General features: G+C 39.7%; 1 protein-coding gene across 8 annotated transcripts in view; it reads right to left on the bottom strand.

The window, feature by feature from the left end:
* SPG11 (SPG11 vesicle trafficking associated, spatacsin) overlaps positions 1-23,209 on the bottom strand; it is a 120,730-nt gene that overhangs the window by 61,607 nt on the left and 35,914 nt on the right. For all 8 annotated transcript variants that reach the window (XR_010120823.1, XM_055276767.2, XM_055276768.2 and 5 more), the window contains exons 10-20: positions 22,692-22,867; positions 20,358-20,534; positions 16,760-16,831; positions 16,253-16,380; positions 15,792-15,967; positions 14,215-14,428; positions 9,102-9,305; positions 7,178-7,284; positions 4,654-4,799; positions 2,559-2,720; positions 117-183 (exon numbers count right to left, since the gene is read on the bottom strand). Coding sequence is in view for 7 of the 8 variants with exons in the window: in XM_055276767.2 (XP_055132742.2) it covers positions 117-183; positions 2,559-2,720; positions 4,654-4,799; positions 7,178-7,284; positions 9,102-9,305; positions 14,215-14,428; positions 15,792-15,967; positions 16,253-16,380; positions 16,760-16,831; positions 20,358-20,534; positions 22,692-22,867 (1,629 nt within the window). In the remaining variant the exon portion in view is untranslated. The remainder of the gene's footprint in view (positions 1-116; positions 184-2,558; positions 2,721-4,653; positions 4,800-7,177; positions 7,285-9,101; positions 9,306-14,214; positions 14,429-15,791; positions 15,968-16,252; positions 16,381-16,759; positions 16,832-20,357; positions 20,535-22,691; positions 22,868-23,209) is intronic.

The following is a 23,209-nucleotide window of genomic DNA, read 5'->3' as shown; positions in this document are numbered from 1 at the left end:
TACACCTTTACTTTTAAAATAAAAATCAATGAGAAAACTAGATTGGCTTTACATATATTAACTTCTATAGTTGACACTGCTAAAACATGTCTCAAGAAGTACCCATGATGACTTACCTCCTATAGCTAGTGTGTTAGCAGACTGCCAGCCAAACAATCTGCTAGGATCGAAGGGTGATAATGACTGAAAAAGGGGAAAAGTTAAACAGAATTAGAAGTTCATTGATTATAAAACAGGTAAAAAAAATTATATGAAAGGACTTCAGAGGTAGTCTGCTCCCCTTTTCCAAGGCAATTTAAGGCTTATCATTCTGGACATAAATTCTTTGAACACAGCTAAAAATAAAATAGAATTATGAGACATCTTCATATCTTAATTAAAACAGAACTGGGTATGTTCCTTTTAAAGACTCTCCTTATGTCAAACTACGTCTGCAAAGGCTATACTCTTTTGGTAGAGGGAGCATCAACTATAAAGTAAAATGGGCTTCAGAAATGCTTTTGGAATCAAAAAGCAAGAGGGCTAAAAGACTAGAAAACGTTACCAGGTAAACATGGTAAGATGAGCAAAGAACAGGGTAGGGAAGGAAAGGAAAAGAGAAAGAAGAAAAAACTAGATAAATGGTTGAAGGAATGTGATGAGCAACAACATGAACAACAAAGAAAAAATAGCAGACCAAGGTGAAGTCAATCAGAAAAGGTCTGGCAGCAGCAAGTAGTGGTTGTTTGGAATTTTTCTAGGCCAAATGTTTAGCAAAGTCTATAAACAGATCGTGAGAAAAATACAGGAAAAATACAGGAAAAAAACAGAACAAAAAAAGTCAGGATTTGGATGGCCCAAAAAAGAGTAGCTTTGATGTAAAATTAAAGAAGATTTTGTGATCTATTAAAGAAGGAATACTCTTCCTAAAATAACCACTAAAAAAATTAAATCAGTCCACTTGAAAACACAACAAAGAACAACATGAAACCACTTGTATTTCAAGCTGATTCAAACTACTTTACGTAGTGAAACTATGTTTGTTTTGCCTGGGAAAAAAACAAGATACAGGGGCATCTGTGACCTGTGCTTTCCCAGTAAAACTATGTTTTTACATAATCCACTTATCATTTATACCAGTGCTACTCAAAGTGCTGGTGTAAAACAAGATAAGACACTTCTATCAATATAAATCTAGAATACTGCTTCCTTCTTCAAAGTCTTGCTACAAAAAAACCCTTACTGAACAGTGTACTTAGGGACACAGCAGATATATATTTTGGTGCAAGATACTAATCTCATCACATTCCAGCAACAAGCAGTATACAAGTGCTGACCACACTTTTAAGTAGCACCAGTCAATACCCTAAGAAGTCTCTGCATTAGAGTAAGAGATTGTGTCTTTATAGAATTATTATTTTTTTGAGACGGAGTCTCGCTCTGTTGCCCACGCTGGAGTGCAATGGTGCAGATCTCTCAGCTCACTGCAACTTCTGCCTCCCAGGTTCAAGCCATTCTCCTGCCTCAGCCTCCCAAGTAGCTGGGACTATAGGCACGTGCCACTGTGCCTGGCTAATTGTTATATTTTTAGTAGAGATGGGGTTTCACTATGTTGGCTAGGTCTTGAACTCCTGACCTCAGGTGACCCGCCCACCTTGGCCTCCCAAAGTGTTGGGATTACAGGCATGAGCCACCACACCCGGCTCCTTTATAGAATTATAAACTTTACGTTGAGTTGAAGATACTATGAGAATATGTGTATTCAGGGAAAAAGGAAAAACCTTTTGAAATGAGAAATGGGCAAAGGAAAGTGTTCTTAACCAAGGATCCCTGAATAGGCTTCAGGGAGTCTGTGAATCACTTTGAAATGTAAGCAAAATTATATGCATATGTGTAATTTTTCTGAGTAGAGGGTTTAAAGCTTTCTCACATTCTTGGAGGTTCTGAAAAAGATTAAAAAGCACTGATTTAAAAAAACATCCCTGATTCATTGAGAAGAGATAGTTAGAAGTTAAAAGTGGCAGAATAGAGAAGCTTTTGATGAAAGCAGCAAACAGGTATGCTGGTCAACTGTTTGCTCTGACCCACCTCCACCCTTCCCACTCTGCTCAGCATTGCAGGAAACTACATTTCCCAAGCTCCTTTGCCCTTTGGCTACCAGATAAATATAGCCACAAAGACACTGTGGGAGACTAAAGATGGGAAGAGGGAAGAGGCCAAGATATTCTCCCCCTTCATTTTCCTGGGGCATCTCCGCTAAGTTTCTACCTCCATAACCTATGTTCCCAGTTCCCATTAGGCAGCCTGGTTGTTAGTTTAACTCCCAGAGATGGCTCCAGCTTCTGGGTTCTGGTAACACCACTTTTTTGCATTGTTCTTGCAGACTTAGGGGTGATGATGGCTTCCTATTTTGTTATTTTTGGGTTGTCTCACTATCACGTTTGGTTTCCCCATTCTGCTATCATGCTGTGTAAATAATTCACTATGTTAAATGCCCTCCAGTTGAAAGATCTAGAGTGATTTCTGTTTTCCTGGCTGAACTCTGATAGACCTAAATATTGGCCACCTAAATACTGTACCTGAATAAGATGGTAGAGTGTAATATCAGATGGCAGGACACTAGGAGGAGTGCACTGTGGGAAGAGAGCAGTTTTTAGCTTGGGGTAAGGAGTTAATGCCATCTTCAATAGCTGGGGATCCACTTTCTTCAAACAGTTTTCATTTTCTTCATTCTGAACAACCTAAGTAAAAAAACAGATAACAGGTTGGAGAGTAGCATTTTTCTCTTCTCAAAGTTTAAGTCTTTTTTTTTTTTTTTTCACAAGAACCTTGTGAAAGAAGATTAGCTTGAGAAGAGTATGTGGTAGTGAATATAGCATTAGACAAGTAGTCATAAGTTAACAGTTCTTGTTCTGGTTCTAAGACAAACTAGCTATGTGACCTTAGCTAGATATTTAATATCAGGTCTTTGTTTCCCCATTTGCAAAATTAGGAAGTTCAGCTAGATCAGTGGTTTTCAAGCTGTATGTAAAGGAATTGTTTGAAAAATAGCTCTGCCAATATTTAATTCAATAATATATATTTTAAAATATTTACAAACTGCTAAACTAGATGACTTCTCACTCAACTCTAAAGTTATTCTATGACTCTAATTTCTGACAGGTGATTAAAAACAGAGGATTAAATAGTTGTGTAAGGCATACTGCAACAATCTAAAAAAGGTGGCATTAAGTTAAGCTAGCACCAGTAAGAAACTTTTGAAGATTAGATATTAAACAACATTCTTAATTTCCCTCTAAACAGGCCACTCTACTTCTAAAAAGCAAAGATGGGCACATTTCCACTAGGTCCCTCAATACAGTTTATATGGGTAGCTGAAGATTATGGTTTCCTTTGACCTAAGAGGGCAAATAGTAGAGAATAATTACCAAGCCACAGATCTAAAGTATTCTTACTCCCAGAAGCAAGCAGATCCTAATTGTATTCTGAAAACAAATCTGGAGTATTGGAAAACAAACTAAAGGGAAAAAAGAATCTCTATATAACATATTCATTCCCCTCCCAGCCCCGCCTTTTTTTTTTTGAGACAGGGTCTCACTTTGTCACTCAGGCTGGAGTGCAGTGGTATGATCTTGGCTCACTGCAGCCCCGACTTCCCAGGCTCAAGCAATCCTGTCTCAGCCACCCAAGTAGCTGGGACTACAGGAGCACGCCACCATGCCCAGCTAATTTTTTTTTTTTTTGAGACGGAGTCTTGCTCTGTCACAGAGGCTGGAGTGCACTGGCGCGATCTCAGCTCACTGCAACCTCTAGGTTCAAGCAATTCTTCTGCCTCTGCCTCCTGAGTAGCTGGCATTACAGGCGTACGCTAACATGCCCGGCTAATTTTTGTATTTTTAGTAGAGACGGGGTTTCAGCATGTTGGCCAGGCTGGTCTTGAGCTCCTGACCTCAAGTGATCCACTTGCCTCGGCTTCCCAAAGTGCTGGGATTACAGGTGTGAGCCACCGCACTCGGTCATGCCCAGCTAATTTTTAAATCTTTTTTTTTGTAGAGATGGAGGTTTCATCATGTTGCCCAGGCTGGTCTCAAACTCCTGTACTCAAGCAATCCACCCACCCTGGCCTCGCAAAGGGCTGGGATTACAAATGTGAGCCACCGCACCTGGCTTCATTCCCTTTAAACTGAAGATGACATAAATTTCTTTCCTTTTTTTCTTTTTTTTTTTTGAGACGGAGTCCCACTCTGTCACCCAGGCTGGAGTGCAGTGGCGCGATCTCGGCTCACTGCAACCTCCGCCTCTCGGGTTCAAGCGATTCTCATGCCTCAGCCCCCCGAGTAGCTGGGATTACAGGTGTGCGCCAAGACGCCCAGCTAAGTTTTTTCTATTTTTATTAGAGACGGTGTTTCACCATGTTGGCCAGGCTGGTCTCGAATTCCTGACCTCAAATGATCCACCCGCCTCGGCCTCCCAAAGTGCTGGGATTACAGGCGTGAGCCACTGCACCGGGCTGAGATATAAAATTTTTAAATTCAGCCTTATTCTCTGCTCTTTAATCTAATGAAACACTTGAATATAGTTATATTTTAATATCAGCTTAGATCTAGACAATCCATAGATAATTCTGCTAAATTTAGAAATCATTCCTATTTTGTCATAAAGTACTATCCATACCTGACTGACACCCCCAGGAGAATACATTGTAGTAGCAAGGGCCAGGAGGGTATGTCCTTCCAATAGCATACTGCTTACACTGGCCTGATTGGTGGGAATCAAAATCTGAGCATTTGCAAGGCTAGCCTGGAAGATCAGTTTGGGATCTGGAAAATAAAAGACAGTGTTTTTCTCCTTAAGAGGGATAAATACTAAATTAAGAATTACATAAATGGAGAAAAATAACATTAATTTTTAACTCTATCCACAGTAAAAAAAAAAAAAAAAAAAAAAGGACCTCCGAAGTTTAAAAGCAATGGGAAAACATCACAGAGGGAAAAAAATGAAAGATCTGTCTACATAAAAATAAAAACTTCTGTTCAAAGAAAATTAAAAGGTAACAATGAACTGAGAGAAAAATTATAACAAATGACAACCTAAGGAGTTGCTGAGTTTGTCCTCAACAAAGAGCTCATCCAAATCAATGCCAAAAATACTGACTCTAACAGATAAATGGGCAAAAGAAATAACCAATTTATGAAGGAGGAAATAGAAATACCTGACACATAAAACTATATAATTCACTAGCAACAAAGAAATGCAAATTAATTATATGCCATATACTACCTATAAAATTAGCAATAATTTAAAAAAACTCATCATCAAGCATTAGAGCTGGTCACAGTGAGTAGAGACTGGGACTTAAAATAAAATTGTACAACTCCCTTGGAAAGCAATCTGGTCCTACAGCAAGAACCTTAAAAACATGTGTAACCTCTGACCCAACAGTTTTATATCCCAAAACCTATCTGTGCTAAGAAAATAACCTGAAATAAGGACAAAGTTTTATATTGAAATATATTCAAGACTATTATTTATAATAGAAAAAAATGGAAAATGGCCTTATTGTCAGAAAATGAGAGAACAGTAAATTAAATACGGAGTCTCACTCTCGCCCAGGCTGGAGTGGTGCTATCTCGGCTCACTGCAGCTCCACGTCCCCAGTTTACGCCATTCTCCTGCCTCAGCCTCCCAAGTAGCCGGGACTACAGGCACCCGCCACCACGCCTGGCTAATTTTTTTTTTTTGTATTTTTAGTAGAGATGGGGTTTCACCACGTTAGCCAGGATGGTCTGGATCTCCTGACCTCGTGATCCACCCACCTTGGCCTCCCAAAGTGCTGGGATTACAGGTGTGAGCCACCGCGCCCGGCTTAAAATGGTCATTGTCTTTAAGAATGTGGGAAAATTGTTATAATATTACACACAAAAAAGCAGTATATAAAAACAGATGTTTCTTGTTGTTCTACTAGCACTTACAATAATCTGTCACAGGGTAGGAGCTCAATAAATATTTGTTGGGTGAATGAAATACAAGAGACTAGGTTTTTAAAAAGTACAGTGAAGATAACTGGAACAAAATACATTAAAATATTATCAGTGGTTACCTATGGGTGGTTATTTTCCTATGTACCTAGGCTATCTACCTATGGAGGTATTACTTTTTAATTAATTAATTATTTTTTAAAAAAGAGACAGGGTCTTGCTTTGTCAACTAGGCTGGAGTGCAGTGACACAATCATGGCACACTGCATCCTCTAACCCCTGGGCTCAAGTGATCCTCCCACCTCAGCCTCCCAAGTTGCTGGGACTACAGGAGCATGTCACTACAGCTAATTTTTAAAAATCTTTTGTAGAGACTGGGTCTTGCTATGTTGCCCAGGCTGGTCTTGAACTCCTATCCTCAAGTGATCCTTCCACTTTGCCTCCCAAAGCACTGGGATTACAGGTGTGAGCCACCACACCTGGCCAGTATTACCTTCTTGATAGTTGTCTGTGGCTTCTAATTTTTTTTTTAACAATGAACATCTATCACTTCATAATCAGCATGCAAAACCAAAAAACAAAACCCACATTATGAAAAAATTCTGCATTTCGAGAGAAACTGGACATTACATGTAACTGAAAGACTGCTGACATTCCTTGTCTGTGGTCATTCAGCCTGCCCCCTTTCCCATATTTCTGGGATAACACCAGCTAAGTCCTCAGGGATAACAAGGCTCTTCTGTCTGATTACAACCAGAGTAAGCCTCTACATCAGCAGCTCCACTGCAGAGGACACAACAATCTCACACATACTATGGATTTCTTTTAACTCCATTTGGAGTTCCTTACTAAAAATTCAAAACAGAGATCTGGAAGACAGACCACTTCTTCATGGAAAAAGGGTGTCAGTCTACGAGAGAGCAGGAATTCAGACTGTGACAAACTGGTGGGATAAGGGAAATTCTAGAGCATGATGCTAAGGGGAAGGGGGACAAAACCACAGAAGCTCTTTGCTCCAGGTCTAGCTTTTCTTGGCTGGCTGACGGTTAACCTTTTTGGCCTTCCTTCTGCTTCTTACCTAAAGCGTGAGCCTAGATTACATTCAGATAGCTGACCACAGCCAAATAATTTATTTAAAAGAGTTCACAAGTTTAATACTATTCCACAGACCAGTGACTGATCCAAAGAGTTTCTGAGTTTAATACAGTATACCCCCATACCTGTTAAATTACTGGCAACTTGTCGACACTGAACTAAAAATTCAAACCAAGGGTGTGCTTCATGTAACTCTTTTTTTTCCAAAAAGGGACAATTTTCAGGACTAAGTCTGTATATAAAACAAACAAAAAACTTCTTTGATTAACATACAGGATAAGACAATTACAACCATGTTTGCTCAGGCAATGATTAGCATTTAAAAAAAGAATCTTGGAATTAAAAAGTAAATATAACACAAAATACTCCCACTCTTGTGTTTTATTTTACGTATTCTTCATCATCTGGAAACAATTTTAGAGACAGAGATTTTAGAGACATCATACGTTCACTACCATGATGAAATTTAACCAAATCTTTATCAGATTAATAGATACCTTGTACTTTAAGATACTCCATATTTTATTGGTTTTTACAGCAAAAACTTTTTAGCATATTCAAACTTAATAAGAGGCTTTTAAAAAACTCTTACAAGCCAAGTGTGGTGGTGTGCACCTGTAGTTCCAGTTACTTGGGAGGCTGAGGTGGGGGAATTGCTTGAGCCCAGGAGTTCGAGGCTGCAATGAGCCATGATTGTGCCACTGCACTCCAGTCTGAGTGACAGAGTGAGACTGTCTCAAAATAAAAAACAAATAAAAGCTTACACAACTAGAGAGAGGTTACAACTGAGGAATTATGGCTCAGAATACATACTTTGAAAATACAGCTCTTAAATCTGTTCTCTTGCCAGTAGCTTTGGAGACAACAATTCTAAGTAAGACTAATGATATGACATACCAAAAATACAACTTCTGTTGCAACTCCTAGTCTGCTTTTTTTTGAGACCGGGTCTCATTGTATTGCCCAGGCTGGAGTGCAGTGGTGCAAACATGGCTCACTGCAGCCTGGACCTCCTAGGCTCAAGTAATCCTCCCACCTCAGCTTCCCAGGTACCTGGGACTACAGGTGTGTGCCACTATGCCTGGCTGATTTTTTACTTCTTTGTAAAGAAGAAGACCCACTACATTGCCCAGGCTGGTCTTGAACTTTTGGGCTAAAGTGATTCTCCTGCCTTGGCCTCCCAAAGTGCTGGGATTAGAGATGTGAGCCACTGTGCCCAGCCAATTCCTAGTCTTTACTACAGAAAATAAAATAAAAATGTTGCCTATGAGTGTAGAAACGTGGGCTCCAGAATAAAAATTAAGTAGAATTAAATCAGCTCTTCCACTTATTAGCTGTGTGCCTTAAGTAACATACTTAGTCTCTCTCAAAGCCTGTTTCTTCATCTGTAAAATGGACATGGGAGTAACCACCCCATAGAGTTTTTGTGAAGATTAAATGAGATAATGCATATAAAGTACTTAGCTTAGTGCCAACACTGTAAACACTCACATATTAAAGACTACTTCTATTGTTATTGTTATTACTGACTCAATATCAATTAACACTGGCCACAGATATGATTCTGCAGGTTAATCTTAGGTAGACATATACTGATGTATTGCTCTCTCTCTGTGCTTGTGTCTATAGAAATATAAATTTTAGAGCATATCTAATATACCTTGAAGTGAAATACACCTTGCTATGAAATCAAAGTTGTTTAGCATTATCTTGGTAATCGAAGTATCAAAGAAAACTCCAAGTAAAACTTTAGAATCTTCCTCTCAAACCTTTTAAAGCATTTCTTTCATTGTATTCTAAAGTCAAGTTATTTAAAAGGTTAACAGAGATACTACAGAATTAACATCACCAAAAAACACATAAGCATTTTGCTGAATGTAGTACTGAACTCAAAGATGTACCAACTGTTGAGATGGAGAAAACTACCTCAAAAAGATCAGTATTCCTCATGTGAATGCTTACTATTTTCCTAAAAGTCACATTCAGGAGTCATATGCAAAGAGAAAATGTGAAGACCTGCTCAAGGACAAATGCATTCTCAGTACTCACTTGTAACAGTCAAGGTAGACATAAAGAAGATGCTGCAGACTGTGCTCCAAACAATAGAGAATGAATTGAGAATGGAAATCCCAACCTTCTTTGGTCTTGTAGTTTTGAACAGGGAGGGTATCCTGTATTACACCTCCAATACGGCTCAGTCTTAGGAGGAAGCATTCAAAGTCTTCCAGTTCAGATGCCAGAAAAACCCCATTCCTATGGACAGATTTATAGGACAGCAAGTTAAAAAGTCGCTATGTTCAGAGTAGACCAAATCACACCCATAGTTTAGGTCTCAATTACTTAAAAATAAGCATTTACAAATTAATGCCGCCAGTTCTTACTCTACATGTTCTCAGACACATATTTTGCTGGTTTCTAATAAAATTTTCTGCACCACTGTAGTATTTAAAGGTAGTAATGACAGACTCAAGTTATCTTTATTATTTTAAAAACCTAAATCAAGCTATTTCCATTTTTTGGTTTTTGATGGGAATCATGACCCAGTATAGCAACAGTGGTTAACCCTTGAAGCTGGATGCTCTAAGCACTGAGAAATTCACCAAAATATGCAAACAAAATCATCATGCTACATCAGAATAATTTAAATAGACCAACTACTGAACAAGAATAGAAATCTGCATGTAAATATTACTTTTTACAAAGTTACTGTGACATCATACATACCAAAGGAGTAAAGAAAATATATACCTGTATATGGAGTTCATAGAAACATCATGGAACCACTAACCTAATTATAGAACATTATAAGCCCTTGGTATATTCCTCCCCCACTGCATGCCCTTTGCTACTTCCAGAGGTAGCCACTATCCTGACTTTTATGATAATCATTCCCATACTTTTTTTTTTTTTTTTGGAGACGGAGTCTCGCTCTGTTACCCAGGCTGGAGTGCAGTGTTGCGATCTCCGCTCGCTGCAAGCTCCGCCTCCCGGGCTCACGCCATTCTCCTGCCTCAGCCTCCGGAGTAGCTGGGACTACAGGCGCCTGCCACCAAGCCTGGAGAATTTTTTGTATTTTTAGTAGAGACGGGGTTTCACCATGTTAGCCAGGATGGCCTCGATCTCCTGACCTCGTGATCCACCTGCCTTGGCCTTCCAAAGTGTTGGGATTACAGGCGTGAGCCACGGCGCCCGGCCCTTTTTTTTTTTTTTTTTTGGCAGGGTCTTGCTCTGTCACCTAGGCTGGAGTGCAGTGGTGCCATCTCAGCTCACTGCAAGCTCCGCCTCCTGAGCTCAAGTGATCCTCCTACCTCAGCCATCTGAGTAGCTGGGACGACAGGCATGTGCCACCACACTCAGTTTTTAAATTTTTTGTAGGGACAAGGTTTATGTTGTCCAGGCTGGTCTTGAACTCCTGGACTCAAGCAATCCTCCTGCATAGGCCTCCCAAAGTGTTGGGATTACAGGTGTGAGCCACTGTGTCTGGCCTTTTTACTTTTATTCATAGTTTTATTACACATATATGCAATCCCAATAATTTAAGGTTTTGCCTATTTTGAACTTTGTATTATGTGGAACATTCTGGATATACTGTTCTCCACCTTATTTCTTCTACCCAACATTGTGTGATTTACCTATGTTGATACCTCTGGGTATAGTTTATTTTTCATTATTATACAGTATTCCATTGTATGAATATACCATATTTATCCACTCTACCTTTGAGAAAATTTAGCCATACTTATGATAAAAACTATTGGCAAACTAAGCATAGATGCAAACTCCCTTAACTTAAAAGGGGTATCTAGAAAAATCCTTCTAGCCAACATCAAATTTATTAGTGAAACATTTTAGTTGTTCCTAAATTTCGGGTAAAATAAATTTGCATTTCCTTACCTACAAATGAGGAAGAGCATCTTTTCCTATGTTTATTAGCCATTTGTGCTTCCTCTTTTGTGAGAAGCCTATGTGCTGGTATCCTTCTCCTCAGATCCAAGCTCTACTCTGTCACCCTACTCTGTTCCTGGAGGCTCACCTCTATGGGTTCTACTATAAGACCCCAGTGTCCTCAGACTTCTGTTTTAGTTCACTCAATGGGAGGGCTCCATCAGGAGATAAAAGGAATACTCTCTCTGTGCTGGGTGACTACAGCTTGGCTGACACCCTACATTAAAGGTCACAACTCCTGCCAAGCAGCTCTCTTGGTCTCAGTGCCAGATCTTTGCCCCTTTAGGCCTTTTAGAAAGCATATATCCTACTACTCCCAAGGTTGTGAAGATATTCACTTACAGCATTTTCCAAATTTTATACTTTCATATTTGACATTTAGGTGTTAATATCTACCCAGAATTGATGTAATGTACAACATAAGGTAGGGAGGGGAATCTGATTAGATTTTTTTCCCCATGCAGCTATTCAGTTATTCTAGCCCCATTGTCAAAAAGATGGTTCTTTCTCCACTCTTGTGCAGGACCACCTCTGTCATATGTAAAATGATCATACAGGTATAGGTCTGATTCTAGGCTCACACTTCTGTTCTCTATCCCGGCACCAATACTCTGTCTTAACTGCTACAGCTTTAGAATAAGTTTTGATATCTGGTAGGGCAAGTTCTTTTTCAGGGCTCTTCTTAATCCTCTAATTTCTTTTTGTTGTTGTTTTTTTTGAGATGGACTCTCACTCTGTCTCCCAGGCTGGAGTTCAGTGGCTTGATCTTGGCTCACTGCAACCTCCACCTCCTGAGTTCAAGTGATCCTCCTGCCTCAGCCTTCTGAGTAGCTGGGATTACAAGCAAGTGCCACCACATCCAGCTGATTTTTGTATTTTTAGTAGAGATGATGTTTCATCATGTTGGCCACACTGGTCTCAAACTCCTGACCTCAAGTGATCTGCCTACCTCAGCCTCCCAAAGTGTTGGGATTACAGGTGTGAGCCACCGTGCCTGGCAGACCCTCTAATTTCTATATAAATATTTATGATCAGCATGTCATAATCCACAAAAAGCCAAAAAACAAAAAACAAACCGCTGGGATTTTTACTGAGATTGTACTATATTTAAAGATCAACTTGGTAAGACTTGATAGATAGCAGGCTTGTCTTGCTCCAAATCTAAAGAGAATGCTCACAATGTTTCACTAGTAAGTATGATGTTGGCTAAAAGGATTTTTCTAGATACCCCTTTTAAGTTAAGGGAGTTTAGGCCAGGCGCAGTGGCTCACGCCTGTAATCCCAGCACTTTGGGAGGCCAAGGCAGGCGGATCACGAGGTCAGGAGATTGAGACCAATCTGGCTAACACTGTCAAACCTCGTCTCTACTAAAAATACACACACACACAAATTAGCCAGGCATGGTGGCGGGCGCCTGTAGTCCCAGCTACTGGGGAGGCTGAGGCAGGAGAATGAGGTAAACCTGGGAGGTGGAGCTTGCAGTGAGCAGAGATAGCACCACTGCACTCCATCCTGGGCGACAGAGTGAGACTCCATCTCAAAAAAAAAAAAAAAAAAAAAAAAAGGCCGGGCGTGGTGGCTCACGCCTGTAATCCCAGCACTTTGGGAGGCCGAGGTGGGCAGATCACGAGGTCAGGAGATCGAGACCATTCTGGCTAACACAGTGAAACCCCATCTCTACTAAAAATACAAAAAGAAATTAGCTGGGCGTGGTGGCGGGTGCCTGTAGTCCCAGCTACTCCAGAGGCTGATGCAGGAGAATGGTGTGAACCCAGGAGGCGGAGCTTGTAGTGAGCCAAGATCACGCCCCTGCACTCCAGCCTGGGCGACAGCGAGACTCCGTCTCAAAAAAAAAAAAAAATTAAGGGAGTTTGCATCTATGCTTAGTTTGCCAAGTTTTGATTGTAAATAGGCTGAATTTTATCAAATGCTTTTCTGTATATAACAGGGTGGTATGATTTTTCCCCTTTAATCTGGTGGTATGGAGTTCATTAATTTACTAATTTCATAATTCCAAAACCATATATACATTAGTTTAAAAACCAAATGCTAAGCAAAATATTAGGTAAGCATACAAGTTTTATAATATTTACTAGTAGTAAACAAGAGCATTTAGTGCAATGGAGAGAAGAATGAATAGAAAATTAGGGGCTAAGGGATTTAAATCTGTAACTAACTGGCTTGGGCAAAGCACTTAATATCCCTGGATCTGACTCTCCACATCTTTAAGCTGGGGAGGAAAATACAGCTGTAAGTATACCCCAGTAAGTATAAATAGAAAATAACACATAAAAATATGTTTAAGAAACTTAACATACATGTTATTAGCTTTCCTTATACTATTTCAACAGGTTAGAAAGATAGATTAAATGGAGCCATATGAAATGGTTGATAACTCAGTCATTTTTGACCCACACAAATGGCAAGTTCATATGGTTCAATTTAACAGGTTTTTCTAAATGAATTAAACTTTAAAATCTTCACATCACTTCAAGAGCTACTTCCCCCCATTATTTCTTAATTCAGCAGTTCTCTTAGTTCAAAAACATGCACAGCACACATGTAGCGATATGAAGCACAGGTGACAGGATACTAAGGTATCCCCATCTCAGCTCTTGTCACTTGCTCCTTATAGCCCTACTGAAAACTTAACATTTCTGTACCAAAGTGCATAAAATGTTTTGGGAGGAACCTGCATCTAGAACTTGAGAGCTTATTTACTACTCACATGATATGAAATGCATATGATTTTTTGTTTTTTTTTTTTTTGAGACGGAGTCTCACTCTGTTGCCCAGGCTGGAGTGCAATGGCACAATCTCGGCTCACTGCAACCTCTGTCTCCTGGGTTCAAGCGATTCTCCTGCCTCAGCCTCCCAAGTAGCTGGGATTACCTGGCATTATGCCTGGCTAATTTTTGTATTTTTGCAGAGACAGGGTTTCACCATGTTGGCCAGACTTGTCTTGAACTCCTGACCTCAGGTGATCTGCCCGCCTCGGCCTCCCAAAGTGCTGAGATTACAGGCATGAGCCACCACGCTTGGCCAAATGGGTAGGATTTTAAAACCTCACTGAAGATGATGCCCTTTAAATTTTATAGTAATATGAAACAGCACTGCATTGGATTTATGGCATTTCAAAGGAAAAGCTATACCATTATTTTTTCTTGCTCTTCCCTTGTATTCTTCCCATTGGGGATTAGTTCAACAGTTATAATACCTGGCCAGCTTATCTAAAATTTCATTCCTCATGTAGTTGTTACAGGAAGTATTCTGGTTAATAACATCAATAGTCAGAAGGGGCCATTTGCTCTGCTGAAGTGAAGCATAACTATGCTGGGTTTGAAACTCTCCAATCCATAAGATAATGTTTAACCAATCATGGCGAGCTGTGAGGTATCTCCAGAGGGCTTCCGGGGAATATGATCTGTATTCTACATGAAAAAACACATTTAAAAATATAATTAATTATGCTTATTGACACGTAACTCAACACTAAAATACTGAGTAAATATAACAATTTGGACCTAGATATTTATACAATATATTAATTATTCAGGTCCTCTGTTTTACTATTTTCCTTTTTTTGAGACAGGATCTCGCTGTGTTGCCCAGACTGGAGTGCAGTGGTGCACTCGTGGCAGCCTCGACCTCCTGGGCTCAAGTGGTACTCCTACTTCAGCTGCCCAAGTAGCAGGGACTGCAGGGATGTGCCATCATGACCAGGTAAATTTTTTTTTTCTTTTTGAGACAGAGTCTTGCTCTGTAGCCCAGGCTGGAGTGCAGTGGCACAATCTCGGCTCACTGCAACCTCCGCCTCCCAGGTTCAAGCAATTCTCCTGCCTCAGCCTCCCAAGTAGCTTGGATTACAGGCGTGCACCACCACACCCAGCTAATTGTTGTATTTTTAGTAGAGGCGGGGTTTCACAATGTTGGCCTAGCTGGTCTTGAACTCCTAACCTCAGGTGATTTGCCTGCCTCGGCCTCCCAAAGTGCTGGGATTATAGGCGTGAGCCACCACGACCGTCTGCCCAGGTAATTTAAAAAAAATATATTCTGTAGAGATGGGGGTCTCACTATGTTGCTAGGCTGGTCTTGAACCCCTGGCCTCAAGCAGTCTTCTCATCTCGGTTTCCCAAAGTGCTGGGATTACAGGTGTGAGCCACCATGCCTGGCCACATTGTTCATTTTATAATTAATACTACAGCCAAAGAGCTAGATGTAGCTTCTAGTTACTATGGTGGTTAAAATGAAACTTACGTATTAGCTGTACATTTCACTTAACCTGTTCAACCCTCTTTTTCTCTTCTCTTTCCCTTAATGTAAATAAAAACTTTGTTTCAGACGGGGAAGGATGAAAAGGAAAAAAAAATTAAAAATAATAAACAAATAAAAACTTCAGCCATAATAGTAAGCCAGAATTTTACTCTCTGAATTGCTACTGTTTACCACTGTTAGTTATGCCCCAGATCCCCTACATCAGATGGCACAGATCCCCAATTTACACAAGAAACTTAAGACTATTTGCAAAAACAGATTGTCACTTTGAAGCTGGAATGCAAACTCAACCTTGAAATCTCAATTAACTATTTTTTTCTTTTATTAGCACATTATAAATCCCTCCCAGAAACTCTGGGATGAGAAAGAGATCTTAATGCAATGATTTGCATTTTAAAGAACCCGAATATTATTTCCCGAAAGGAATTCTAAAATTGAGACACATCAAAATATTAAAATATCAATACCCAATTTAATCCTCATTCAGTATGTTCATATTTCAGGCTCTCTAACACTTGCCTTCTGGACTTATCCTGGGTAGAAGGATGGATTCTTGTGTTAGTTGATCCCACCACAGAGCCCAATTTAACACAATTCTACGGTCCTGTTTGTTAAATTCATCTTTACAATCATATTTCAGGAATGAGTCCAAAACAGACTTGTGCTTGAAAAAATCTTGTTCCTTTATCCAGTACCTAAAAACAGTGATATAAATTTTTTTTTTTTTAATTTTGGAGAAAAAGGCATCATTCCTTTTTATCTGCTCAAGAACATCTACTCTTTTGGGGAACACATAATTCTGATTGTGCAAATATTAAAATGACAAAAAACTCTTGAGTCCCTTCTGTCTGATACAAGTTTTATCTCCATGGAGAATGCAGGCTCAGTTCCACATAAGAAACTTGTGTTCACTAACAATTATAAATGAAATACTATCTAATGGTATTCTAGTATTATCAAAAGGGGACTAATGAGACTACCTGGGAAATGACTGGATTTGCATATTTTCTTGGAAATGTCCCAAATAAAGCTTCTCAACTTGATGCACGAAGTCTATAGTTCTTTTCTCTTTTTCAGAAAAATAATTTTTTTCTTTTAAAATTTCAACCTTGAATAAAAAGTAATTAAAGCAGTGACTTTACAAAAAATCAAGCACATTTGCAAAAAATGTCATGAGATTATCAAAGAAGGTAGTGCTGGGAATTAAACATTATAAAAAAAGTCATGAGATAATATGCCATTCAAGAATTATAGTTTGAACATTTGAGTTAATGTATATTAACACAAATTTTCTTTTGCCACAAATGTAAAATAGTCACTGAAGAAAGATGAAGGAGAAAAAAAGATGAAAGGGTTGTCACACTTTTACTTATTAGATATTAGTTGAACATTAAAATTACTTAAAGTTTTTCTTCCAAGGTTTTCTTCCAAGTTTTTCACCCAGGCTTTCTAGAAAATGTATACTACGTAGTCTCACCTTTACCTACCAAAAAGTCACGTATATTTTTATTAGTTGTATAGAAGCATATCTTGAGCAATTGGCCTTTTACATCAAACCCCTAAAATAAACATAGAAAACCAAAAAAAGTTACATTTTGTAATGGAACTATTTTGAACATAAGTATGTGTTAGATACAGAAACACCCTATTATAAACATCTATCTTGTTAGAATTCCATAGCTTTCTGCTCTTCAAACATTCATTTCCCTACTTTCTTTTTTCTTTTTGAGACAGTCTAGCTGTGTTGCCCAGGCTGGAGTACAGTGGTATGATCACAGCTCACTGCAGCCTCGACCCCTAGGCTCAAAGCGATCCTACCAACTCAGCCTCCCAAGTAGCTGGGGCTACAGGTGTGCATCACCATGCCTGGCTAATTTTTGTATTTTTTGTAGAGATGGGATTTCTTCATGTTGCCCAGGCTGGTCTTGAACTCCTAGGCTCAAGTGATTCTCCTGCCTCAGCCTCCCAAGGTGCTAGGAATACAGGCGTGAGCCACCCTGCCTGGCCCTCCTACATTCATTATATGTATTTACTGCCTATCCCTAAAGTCCTTAAGCATTTTGCCAGAGCAAAGGCAGCACACAGAACAACTTAAGGCAAAAATGCTAGGCTACCACAGGACCAAAACGACAGCAATCTGGTATGCTGATTCAAGTGGAAACAATGATCAATGCAAACAACATCCCTTTCACATAGTTCCACTCCTCTACCCTTCCTGAAAGTTACCACAGGCAAGACCCCAACCATGCAGATTAGGGCTAGATCTCAGCTTAGTCTAGGAGCCCTACTTCTAGGGCTTCCCCTTCTCATATGAAATAAAACCAGAGAGCATAAAGCCCAGCAAAGGCATAATTTACTAGAAAGTTCAAGTGGAGATGTAAGGAGTCACATCAACAACACAGAATGTCCTCCAACAAATAATGAGCTCCTATGCATGCTTCGACAAGTGTGAAGTCTTCTATGAGAAACACTATCTCCTCCTAATCAAAGTCAGGTCTAACAGAGTATTTTTCTTTTCTTTTTCTTTTTTTTGAGACAGGGTCTCGCTCTGTCACCCAGGCTGGATGGAAGGCAGTGGTGTGATCTCAGGTCACTGCAACCTCTGCCTCCCGGGTTCAAATGATTCTTGTGCCTCAGCCTCCCGAATAGCTGGGGTTACAGGCATGTATCACCCACCTGGCTAATTTTTGGCCTTTTTAGTAGAGACAGCGTTTACCATGTTGGCCAGACTGGTCTCAAACTCCTGCTTCAAAAGTTATCTGCCCATCTCGGCCTCCAAAATTGTTGGGATTACAGGTGTGAGCCACTGCACCCAGCTCAGAGAGTACTTTTAAATGCCATTTAAAAATCTCTTCAAGAGATATGGAAATAACCTAAGTGTCTATCAACAGATGAATGGATAAAGAAAATATGGTGTATATATACCAAGGAATATTATTTGGCCTTAAAAAAAAAGGAAAGGCCAAGTGTGTTGGCTCATGCCTATAATCTCTGCACTTTGGGAGACCAAGGCAGGAGGATTGCTTAAGCCCTAGAGTTTGAGACCAGCCTGGGCAACATAGTGAGACCCTGTCTCTATAAAAAAAGAAAAAAAAAAGAGAGAGAGAGGAAAACCTGCAATTTTAAACAACATGGCTGAACCTGGGGGATATTATGCTAAATGAAATAAGCCAGACATAGAAAGCCAAATTCTTCATTCTCACTTATATATGGAATCTAAGAAAAAGCTGAACTCACAGTAATAGAGAGTGGAATGATATTACCAAGGACTGTGGGGTAGGGGAAAGGAGTAGATATTGGTCAAAAGGTACAAACTTTCAGATATAAGATAAATAAGTTCTGGAGACCTATGTACAGTATAGTAACTAAAGTTAATAATAATACATTGTACACTTGAAATTTGTTGAGAGTAGATCTCAAGTGTTCTCACCATATATACACACGTAACTATGTGAGGTGATATATTAATTAGCTTACTTGTGGTAATCTTTTCACAATGTACATACATATCAAAACATCATATTGTATACCTTAAATACATGTAATTTTTGTCACTCATATCTAAATAAAATTAGGGGGAAAATATCTTCAAGAAAGTTCTCAGGCCAGGCATGGTGGCTCACGCCTGTAATCTCAGCACTTCGGGAGGTCGAGGCAGGTGGCTCACCTGAGGTCGAGAGTTCCAGACCAGCCTGACCAACATGGAGAAACCCCGTCTCTACTAAAAATACACAAAATTAGCCAGGCATGGTGGCGCATGCTGCAATCCCAGCTACTCGGGAAGCTGATGTAGGAGAATCGTTTGAACCTGGGAGGTGGAAGTTTTGTGAGCCAAGATCGCACCATTGCACTGTAGCCTAAGCAACAAGAGTGAAACTCTGTCTCCAAAAAAAAAAAAAAAAAAAGTTCTCAGTACCAAAACATTTCTCAGTGTTATTTCTTTTAGATTTAGAGACAGGGTCTTGCTCTGTTACCAGCTATTTATAGGTGCAATCGTAGTTCACTGCAGCCTAGAACTCCTGGAGATCCTCCTGCCTCAGCCTTCTGAGTAGCTAGGACTACAGGTGTGCTATGGTTTGAATCTGTGCCCCTGCCCAAATCTCATGTTGAATTGTAACCCCCAGTGTTGGAGGAGGGGCCTGGTGGGAGGTGACTGGATTATGGGGGTGGATTTCCCCCTTGCTGTTTTTATGATAGGAAGTAAGTTCTCACGATATCTGGTTGTTTAAAAGTGTGTAGCACCTCCCCACTGCTCTCCCTCTTTCTCCTGCCATGTAAGACATGCCTGAGTCCCCTTCATCTTCTGCCGTGACTGTAAGTTTCCTGAGATCTCCCCAGCTAGGCTTCTTGTATAGCCTGTGGAACTGTGGGCCAATTAAACCTCTTTTCTTTCTAAATTACCCAGTCTCAGGTAGTTCATTATTATTTATTTAGTTAGTTTTTGAGATAGAGTCTTGCTCTGTTGCCCAGGCTGGAATGCAGTGGCACCATCTTGGCTCACTGCAACCTCCGCCTGCTGGGTTCAAGCAATTTTCCCTGCCTCAGCCTCCCCAGTAGATGGGATTACAGGCACCCACCACCACACCTGGCTAATTTTTGTAGTTTTAGTAGAGACGGGGTTTTGCCATGTTGGTCAGGCTGGTCTCAAACTCCTAACCTCAGGTGATCCACCCACCTCAGCCTCCCAAAGTGCTGGGATTACAGGCATGAGCCACCACGCCCGGCTCTGGTAGTTCTTTATAGCAATATGAGAACGGACTAATACAAGGTACAAGGTACAAGCCACCATGTCCTTTTTATTTTTTTATTTTTTGTAGAGACAGGGTCTTGCTATGTTGCCCATGCTGGTATTGAATTCCTGGCCTCAAGCGATCTTCCTGCCTCAACCTCCCAAAGCGCTGGGATTATAGACATGAGCAACCACACCCAGCCATTCTCAGTGTTATTAATGTCATTATTTCTTAGTGTCATTATTTACTACATAAGTTTCCTAGTTTATGAAATAATTATGAATACAAACCAATTTTATAGTAACTAGAAATTATATTAAATACATTTTAAGACTTTATGGATTATACCACTCACCATATTCTTCAAAAGTTCAGAGGCTTCCTTTATATTGCTCTTTTTTAAATTGTCAAAGACCAAATTTAGGCCTACGCCAATCAGCTCCTCAAGTTTTTGAGCAGAATGACTAGCAGTCCTGAAGAAAATTTGTGCCTCTGGTATTTTGTTGTTTAAAATGGCATTGGCAATAACTTCCTAGGAAAAGAAAAATGTTTGCCTTTTAAGTTCTTTTTCATTTCCTTATTATGATTATCAACATGGGATTTATACATTTATTTAACATCTAACAAAGGAACTTTTATTTAAAATCTATTACTAGATTTGGAGTTAGGTTCAAGGGATAGAAAATTGAGTAAAACTAAGACCCTACACTCCAGGAGCTAGTGGAAGACACACTGATTATAGTACTGTATGATAGGGGCTGTGATAAAAGTAACCCAGGGTGCTAGAGAGGAAGGTCTAGAAGAGAACCACCTAAATAAGAAGGACGACCACCCCCGCCCCCGTGTCCCCCCGCACAGGCTTGCTAGTAGAAGTAACTAGTAACTGATGAGGCAAAACATTTAAAGACCAGTAAGTGTTCCATAGATATACTGAGATAAGAGGACAGGTGTTCCAAAAAGCGAGAATATCATATGCAAAGGGACAAAGAAAAGAAACTGCATCAAGCCTTCAGAGAACTACAAATTACTCAATGTAATTGGAGAGAGTAGCAGATGAGACTTGAAAGCAAAGCAGAGGATCCATCATGACGAGCCTTGCGTTTGAGGTAGATTTTATCCTGAAACTACGTGGAGCCACTGAAAGACCATAAAAGCAAGATGTGGTGTAATCAGATACATATTTACAGAAAGATATCCAGGCAGCAATATAGAGAGTGGACTGAAAGTGATTCAAGCTCAAGATATTGAGGCATTAGAAGGCTACTACCAATAATCCATGTGAAAAGAAATACTTAAACTGAAGATCTAAACCCTAGAGAGAACAGAAAGGAGGCATTCTTAACCTACGGCTTTAAAGAGATCTGCAAACCCCATTAAGCCATGTATAAAATTTTGTCTATGTGTACACATTCACATGCCTGTTTCTGAAGACAGGGTCTACAATTTTTATCAAAGTAAACTATAACCCCTTCCCCTGGCAAAAGTTGAAAATCAAGGATTTTGAGTAAAAAGAGGACCATAGACAGAGCCTTGCAGAACAATAAAGGAGGTAAACAGGAAAAGAAACCTGCGAAGGAGACAGGAAAAAGGAGGCAAAAAAGTAGAAGGAAAAGTAAGTAATTTCTTACTTTTTTTTTTTTGAGACAGAATCTCACACTGTCACCTGGGCTGGAGTGCAGTGGTGCGATCTCAGCTCACTGCAACCTCCACTTCCCGGGTTCAAGCAATTCTCCTGCCTCAGCCTCCTGAGTAGCTGGGATTACAGGCACCTGCCACCACACCTGGCTAATTTTTTTGTATTTTTAGCAGAGACAATGTTTCACCATTTGGTCAGACTTGTCTCGAACTCCTGACCTTGTGACCTGCCTGCCTCGGCCTCCCAAAGTGCTGGGATTACAGGCGTGAGCCACTGTGCCCGGATAATTTCTTACTTTTTAAGATTACAGAATGAATAAGAGATACAGAAAATGCAGTCACACCAGGTACTTTAATCCCTCCACCCCAAGAACAGGAATCTTAACAAGCTAGCAGCATCTCCATCTTATCACTTTAATTCCCTATTGATTATGATCATCTGTGTTAAGCTGTTTTAGCTTTTGTTTTTCCAATACCAATACCCTCCAGTGGATGAGGGAATTTTTCCAGTCCCTAAGTCATACAGATGGTAGTAAATTTTAGCTGCATTATTATAACTTTTACTGTGGGGGGGAAAAAGGCAAACAGATGGAAACAAATTTAACTGGCAAAATGTCTTAAATAGAATTTCAGATAGGACTAAAATTAAGTATACTTCTAAGTAATAATGTGGTAAAATAAAAATTTCCAAAGATCTAATCAGCAGCAGCAATTCAATTTATCCAGAGGTCAGGCAGAATGCATGAGTCCAAAGAACCAGGAGTATTGCTAACGAGTGCCACTTCACATGGGTTTAGAGTTGGGTGTTTGTTACTGAACCCAAGTGGGCAGATCTAGCATTGAGAGCCTACCCATATAGTGAATTAAATAAATTTTGGAGCTTGTAGACATAAATTTGAAGTCATAATCAGAAATCCCAAAACCGATAAAACCTAAAACCTTTGCCAAGCATTCTGAATCACAAGTACATAGAGTCTGAATTCTGTTTTTTCTATTGTTTTCTCAGATCTTCTGAATCTGGCAAATAAAAGAAGTGATAATTATTCATACTTACCTCAAAGCTGAGTTTCTTCCATATATTGCTCTCCTTTACTCTGGAGACATTTTCATGTACATCATATTCATCTATAGCATCTGTTAGCTTCCAAGGAAACTTTATCATGAAGGTTCGAAGTTCATTAATGTAGCTAGTCAAAATGTTCACTCCTTTTTGCAGATGTTCATCTAGTTCTATGGAAAATACCAATGTGCCAATTTGTATGTGTGTGTGTATAAATATAAACCATGAGCTGTTATAAATAATTCTAAAGAAAGTCAAAATTCAAACTTGGTATTTTTAAATTTCAAACAATATGTTTGAGGATTTTCCTGTTTACAAGTAAGTAGCTCTGTATTTTAATACAACCCTTTCCTTTCCTTGTCCTTCACGATTAGTCCTGGGTGTTTCTACCAACTTTCTCAGTATCAAAACCCATTTCACTTACTCAATTACACACTGACCTTACCCAAATGTAGTAAATGGCGTGCCACTGGTTTATGCTGTGTCACCCAATAGCAGCACTTGTATCTGTT

The sequence above is a fragment of the Symphalangus syndactylus genome, chromosome 5, assembly GCF_028878055.3.
Source record: "Symphalangus syndactylus isolate Jambi chromosome 5, NHGRI_mSymSyn1-v2.1_pri, whole genome shotgun sequence".
NCBI lineage: Eukaryota > Metazoa > Chordata > Mammalia > Primates > Hylobatidae > Symphalangus > Symphalangus syndactylus.
The sequence above is the reverse complement of the archived record's forward strand: the minus strand, read 5'-3'. Positions and strand labels throughout refer to the sequence as shown.